General features: G+C 48.5%; 1 protein-coding gene across 1 annotated transcript; it reads right to left on the bottom strand.

The window, feature by feature from the left end:
* Window positions 1–545: 545 nt before the first annotated feature.
* onecut1 (one cut homeobox 1) lies at window positions 546–6,010 on the bottom strand (the record flags this gene model as incomplete). Its single annotated transcript, XM_079997741.1, has 2 exons — window positions 546–835; window positions 4,897–6,010. 2 exons carry the CDS (start codon window positions 6,008–6,010, stop codon window positions 546–548), a joined length of 1,404 nt encoding a protein of 467 aa, XP_079853867.1.
* Between the last annotated feature and the right edge of the window lie 1,757 nt (window positions 6,011–7,767).

Raw genomic sequence — 7,767 nt, 5'->3', positions numbered from 1 at the left:
TTACACAGACAGACAAACAGACGGGTAGACGGACAAGTCCACGATCCACAACGGTGCACGACATTCCGGTCGCTCCTGCGGGATTGCTCCTTGAAAATGATTTGTCAATCCCTCCGGAGCTCCTCAATCTGTTTGCTTTCGGAGGTGTGGACACTTGGGCAAAACACGCTGCCGAAAGGCTGATTAAACTTCCATTCAAGGACCTGTCATCAAACCAACCAATCAGATTAAAGATAAGGACGTTGAATGATAGGTTGATATTAGGGATGTAGTAAAGCTGTAAGACCGGTGACAGGAGGAGCAAATCTTAGGTTTTTTGCAGTATGTTAGACATAAATGTGTTGCCGAACGAACATTTCAAAGCGAGTCAAAGTAGTCTTTGGTTTTGTTTTTTCTTTTCTTTGGATACTATAAATATCAGTATAGTACATGTTTAAGGGCAAAACTTTGCTTCAAAGTCTGAAGTTTTTCTCTTTGTTTCTCTAAGGTTTAAAGCTTTTCCACCGAGGTTGAGTCAGTCCATGAGTAGGTCAGTCAGTCCGTCTTCAGGCTTTGGTGCAGGCGTTGAGGCCTGAGATGGGCGGGTGGCCGGAGCCGTCGTCCATCCACTTGTCGAGACTCCGGCGACGCGCGTTCATAAAGAAGTTGCTGACAGTGGTCAGCTCCAAGCCCAGCTGCTGGGCGATTGTAACCTGCAGCTCTTTGGAAGGACGCTTGTTCTCCTTGAAGATGGCGTGGAGTGTCCGGCGCTGTACGTCCGTGAACACGAGGCGAGGCTTTTTGGACACGCTGCCGCGCTCGCTCCGGCCGTGGTCCTGCTCCTTGCGCTTGCATGCTGCGGAGAACGGCAGAGACAGGGAGAAGCAATGAGAGGAGGACCCAGAGAGGGCAACAGAGATACAATGGTACAACATGCAGAACCTATCAGACAAATCTTTTTTTTACATAATAATAATAATAATAATAATAATAATAATAATAATAATAATAATAATATGCTTATTTTGTATGGCACCTTTCATCCACAGCATCCAACTAGAAAGTGCTTCACTTTAATAGAAGGCAATCAAATATCAATAATAATAAAAAGCAAACAAGCTTTTGATAAAAATGTGTTAATATACTCAATTTCACTTCTGGGTCATCAATTTAGACCAATACATTGAAGGGTCACAATCATTCCTCAGCGAATGATTTCACATCATTATTTGTCTCGAATTATTGGTCTATACTGTATATTGGTCTATATATATATATATATATATATATATATAACGACCGAGATCTACGTTGGTTTTCACACTGCACAGCCAATATTCTTTCCACTTTATTATAATATCATAGGGCTTCAAATACTGTTTCCATTGGATATTTTAGTGGAAAAAAAGTGTTTTGTAAACTGACATGGATATTGAATGATGACACACACACTGCATTCATATTCATAATAGTGTAAAGTTGGAAATCGAAACTTGGTTTATCAAATATCTAATATCTTGCAGGCTGTTCGAGGATATTCGATGTAAAAACAAGGAAGCAAAACACAGGAACTGGCAGCTGGAAAACAACGACCAGTGAGCGCTGTCCACGGTGCTGAACCGGCAGGGGGACTGGGATGCAAAGATAGAAAGAAAGAAAGAAAGAAAGAAAGAAAGAAAGAAAGAAAGAAAGAAGAAGGAAAGAAAGAAAGAAAGAAGGAAAGAGAGAAAGAACCGGACCACAGTCGTCTAATCACGGAGCAAAAGCCTCTGGAATCCGCTTTAATCCCAATCAAACTTCTACTCGGCTGATAATGTATTGATTCCTTATTTATTTTGGCGAAACCAAAACACTAAGGCTGAACGATGAGAGCATGGGGGGTGGTGGGGGTGGTGGTGGTGTGCGGTGGGGGGTGGGGGGCATTGACCAGAAGGAGGCAGTGGTGAGTTGCTGATCACTTCTGGCAGAGTTGAAGCCACTGGGCACAACCCATCAACACTGGAGCCACACGCACAGGAGAGCCGTGCGGGGGATCGAACCCTCCGCTAAAGTAGAGCGGCCCTTGAAGGTCTACGCCTAGACATAAGCATGTGTACTATTCGTTGAGGAAATGTCACTCTGGCCCCCAAACGTTTTGGCAGTGGCTGGGTAAAAAAGAACAGTGCAGCAAACACAAGTAAATCCTCCCCTTCCCCAGCACACACACACACACACACACACACACACACACACACACACACACACACACACACACACACACACACACACACACACACACACACACACACACACACACACACACACGCACACACACACGCAACTCAAAGAGGGTGTGAAAGTGGCAGAATGGGTTGATGCACCATAAAGTAGGGTCCGGAACTACTGGGAGACTACTGCACAGTATCACTTTCCACTTTAAAATGTTTTTTCAGCCCATTGCAGCTTGTGCCAGTGTCCAAAGTCAATGGGAAGGTGAAATAATGGACACGTTGCATGGGATTTGGGCAAGTTGGCGCAGTAATCCCTTTAGAAAATCAACTTCTCACACCTTCATTTCAGGCTAAAGTACAGTGCGCTGGCCCGTGCGTGTGGCCATAAATGCGTGTATCGGTGTGTGGGCGTGCGTGCATGAGAGGCGCGTTGTCTCCGTGTCTGGTGAACATTAACAGAGGCCGCGGCGCGTTGTAAATCAGCAGCTGAAGGCCACAGGACGGAGCAGACAGCAGGAGCCACCGCGCTGCCCCGAGGCCGAGGAGCGCGGCGCTTTCCCAGGATCAGGAGAGAGGACGGCGGCCTCCTTATCAGCCTGACCACACACTGCTCTGCTAATCATTACACACACACACACACACGCACACACACACGCACGCACGCACGCACGCACGCACGCACGCACGCACGCAGATAACTGCACACACGCGCCCCCCACCCCTTCGCCCATACCTGCGTGACGGTTTTGGTTTTATAAACCAAGCAACACACACACAGAAGAGGCAATTCACACACACACACACACACACACACACACGCACGCACGCACGCACACACACACACACACACACACACACACACACGTACGCACGCACCCGTGTGTGTTTAAGAAATGTATATTACACTGGGCAAAAATAACTCAATCTGTGTTGTTTATCTCCAGTCTGCTAATTACGCCGCTATAATCCCGTTTACAAGCTTAAAATGAAAATCTATTTTAATGCAATACAATCCGGCATGGCCTAATGTGGGCCATTTTTTAATTATTCTATTTTATCAGATCCATTATATACTGTTGCATTTTATTCTACTCTATTCAATTTACTCTATGCTGTTCTAATATATTCTATTATGTATTTTATTTTATTCTATTGTATTCGATTGCATGGCATTCTATTCTGTATTCCATTTCATTCTGTTCAATTGCATTCGTCATTTCATTTTCATTCCATTGCATTATATTCTATTATATACCGTTCTATCCTGCTCTATTATGTTCCATATAAAACGATACCTTTCGTTCTGAGGTTCAAGCATCCAAGGTAATTGAATACGTGTGAAAAGGAGAAAGGAATCCAGATTAATTTCAGGAGGCTAAAATCAATAAGTATATCACTTCTACTTCAGCACACGGTCGCACATCCAGTTCACATACAGTAACGGAGAGATCAATAAAATGGCGCGCAGCCTATTCCCAAAATTATTCAATTTTTTTAATCCTCCCACAAAAAAAAAACATATTTGTGATAAATAATAATAATCCACGATGTGAATGTACTAATTTCGTTTAAAAGACAGGGAAATTCCATATGCCTATTACAACCAAGAAAGACACCGTGAGAAATAATGCCCGCCTGTTTAGGACAAATTTGGGACAAGTGGATACAAAGACTAAACCATAGTCCGTTCAAATCGGGCTCCGTGGATCGAAATTTAGGAAAGTGTCTGTACTGCAGTACTGCAGCTTGATCACAACAAAAACAAGTGTCTGAAAAAGTGTTTATAATCTAATAATTTAATATAATAAGTGTTTATAATGTAATAAACACACACTAAAACACACGCGCACGCACACACACGCACGCACACACACACACACACACACACACACACACACACACACACACACACACACACACACACACACACACACACACACACACTTTCAACAACTGACCGAAGGCCTAATTCACAAAAACAAAAAAAGGAAAAAAAACAAAACCGTTGTTCGGTCACAAGTGACGCTCAAAACCTAAGGCTCGATAACGGCCCCGGGCCTGCACGCGTCCCCTGTCCCCGCTCATTCCAGGGAACTGTCCCGCGTTCGCGCCCTAATTGACCGGTGTGCACCTGGGGGACAAATGAACACAGCCCTGCCGGTTAATTAGGGAACCGTGGGTGAGACAGTAGCAGACAGATAATAACATGTTAATTCCCAGGTCGAGTCCGTGCGCTCGACCCCGCGATCCGAGGAATACCGGGAAGTATCCAGGGATCAGTTCCGCACCAAAACAAAAACATACACGGACGACACCTCCTCCCCCCGCTCCCCCCCCTCGCTCCAAAAGGTGATCAGACACATCATCAAGGGCCCAAAATAAGCGCATTCCTAACGATTTCTCGCGGGGGGGGGGGGGGGGGGGGGATCGCTTTACGCACGCAGACCCCGCGGTCGATACTTTGAGGTAAAACGACATGTGCACTCCGTGTAGACACTGTCTCACGTCACGCAAACGCACCCGCGGGTGACGAGACAAAAAAAAACAAAAAAAAAACAACAACAAAAAAACAAAACAAAAAAAACAACCCGGAAAGTTGGAACACGTTTCACAGAAGCAGGTCAAAGCAGCAACATTTTATCACAACGACGAAAGCGAGATTTTGAAAAAGAAAAACAAAGAGGGACATTACCGAGGCTGCGCTCACCTGCGAGCCTGAGCGCGCTCATGCGTTGGAACTCAGGCTCCTGCAGCCACTTCCACATGCGGCGGAAGGTCTCCCTGCCGGACTTGAGCTTGGACCAGGGCTTGGGGTTCCGCAGGAGGTCCGACAGGGTGCCCTGCGAGCGACACAGGACCCGCTGTGCAAAGATGGCCTGAGGGATGCTGTAGCGCTTGAGCTCGGTGGTGATCCTCTGCGCCACCTCTTTGGTATTAACCTCCTCCATCTGCCCTCCAGAGACACCGCCACCCCCTCCTCCTCCTCCACCGCCGCCGCCGCCGCCGCCTCCGTGCTGCCCGGGCCCGGAGGCCTGCTCCCGACCGCCCCTGAGCCCCTGGCCGTGGCCCTGAGCGCCGAGGTGGGCGTGCGGGTGGTGGTGGAGGCCGTTGATCTGGACCATGCCCGCCGACGAGCTGACGTGCTGCTCCGTGTGTCGGCCCAGCATGGCGGGGTGGTGCGCCTCAAACCCGCTCGGGGTGAGCATCTTCTCCCCGGGCATGGCGGCGCCCGGGTGGGCGTACGGGGGCAGGCCAGCTTGGGTGGTGTGTATGCTGGCCAGACCGGAGCCGGACAGCGGGGAGAGGCTCTGGCCCATGCACGGATCCTTATGGTGGTACGCGGGGTACAGACTGTTCATGGGCGCCAGACCCCGGTCCTCCCGCATCAACGTGAAGCTGCCGCTGACATTCCCGGGGATCCTCTGGTGCGGGTGCGGGTGAGGATGAGGGTGGTGAGGGTGGTGGTGATGGTGGTGGTGGTGATGCGGAGGGAACTTGTCGGAGACGGTGGAGATGGGAGGCAAAGGCTGCAGAGGTGTGAGGGTGGTATAGGTACTGCTCGCACCCATGCCGGGGGGGGCTTCGCACATGCTGATCGCGGAGTGCAGGTGTCCCGGGTGCCCCGGGTGCCCCGGGTGTCCCGGGTGATAGTCTCCGCCGTCCAGCAGGGTGGCCATGCCCATGGCCCGGTGGGCCAGACCACGGTGACCCGGACGGGAATGCGGACTGTGGCTGCTCAGCAACTCCCCGTGGCCGACCACGGACTCATGGCTCGCTCCGTGCAGGTCGCCAATATTCTCCATCGACAGCTGGACGTTCATGATCCGGGCGGCGCTGTGGACGAACCATCTATGTGACCGCGGTTCGCCGGCTCCACAAGTCCTCACGTCCCGTAAAGTTCAATTTTCCTTTTGTTGTTGTTTTTGTTGTTGTTGTTTTTTTTTTTTTTTTTAATGTTTTATTTTAGTTGCGTCGCACGAGCCTCCTCCACCGACGCGTTTTTCGGTGCAAAACTCACCGGGGACGTTCCGCGTCCAGCGCTCTGTTTCGCACAAGAAAACGAACCATTTTGCCGCGGATCCGTCGCTGTCGTCTCTCTTCGCTTTTATCGTCCGGTTCTCGAGCCCCCGCCGCCGCCGAGCAGCAGTCCTCGCGCTCCGTTCGGGTGCCGCGCCATCTCTCTCGCCGCGTCTCGCGCAGCTCGGTTTCTCCGGTCCCCCCCCCCCCCCTCTCCCCCCCCCCCGGCCCCCCCCCTCCCCACCGCCAGTCCTCAGCTGCAGAGCGCAGCGTCTGCACATGCGCAGTGCGGACGCTAGGTCTCCCACCCGCCCGCCCACCCACACACACACGCACACACGCACGCACACGCACACACACACACACACACACACACACACACACACACACACACGCGCGCGCGCGCGCGCGCGCACGCACACACACACACACACACTCGCACGCAGATACGCCCGCGCAGGATCACGCAGGCGACCCTGTGGCCCTGACGTAGGCTAATTTATTAAGGAAGGGAGGATTCGAGCCCAGCGCTAAAGTCACTGCACCCTGTAAAGCATATTAGGAATAGTACAAAAATACAGATATTTGCAGATGTGTCGAAATGTGCTCGGAGCGGTGTGGCGTAAGGGCAACGTGCAGGGTTTTCGAGCCTTCGAATAATAAAGTCATCCATGTCGTTTCGAAATCCACGAGAACGGCTAATGAGACTTGATCGTCGGTCTTCCTTAAATTATTAAGAGCAAATCAAGTAAACTTCCGGGTTCATTTAAAGTTGATTTTTAACTTGTCTAGTCTGTGGAAAGAGCAAACCTATGAAATCACAGCAGCTTATTGTGCCACATAAAGAATATAAATATATAGATGTATAGATATATATTTATACATGCATACATGTATATGTATATGTATATGTATATATATACACATACATATATATATATGTATATATATATATATATATATAAACACACACACACACACACACACATATACATAAACAAATATTTGTATATGTATATATATACATATATATATATACATATATATATATATATATATATATATATATATATATATATATATATATATATATATATATATATATATATATATATATATATATATATATATATATATATATATATACATATACAGTATTTACCATTTGCTTCAGATCGATTTAATAATCCGCCTTATGTCAAAAGGAGTTATATTTCACCGGGTCATATATTGTTGGATAATAAAGAATGTTCTGGGGGAATCACCCCCTGAAACCACATGCAAAAAGAAAGATGTGGCGGTTTTTACCAAACGGAGAGGCTTGTGCCACCTTTTCTTTTGATAGAGCAGGATGAGCAGATGTGTCTATTGTTCACCTATTAGGCTTAACGAACCAAGCCCAGCAGCGGGGGCGTGCGTGCGTGCGCGCGCGCCCGTGTCGTGAACGGCGAGGGGGGGTTGGGGGCTTCGGGGGAGGGGGGGGGGGCGCACACGCACCCGTGTCTTTAATTGAGATGGAGCACATTTTATGCTCGTGTGTGGTATTCCCCTATTTTTTTGA

This window comes from Zeus faber (assembly GCF_960531495.2).
Source record: "Zeus faber genome assembly, chromosome: 3".
Taxonomy (NCBI): Eukaryota; Metazoa; Chordata; class Actinopteri; order Zeiformes; family Zeidae; genus Zeus; species Zeus faber.
The sequence above is the reverse complement of the archived record's forward strand: the minus strand, read 5'-3'. Positions and strand labels throughout refer to the sequence as shown.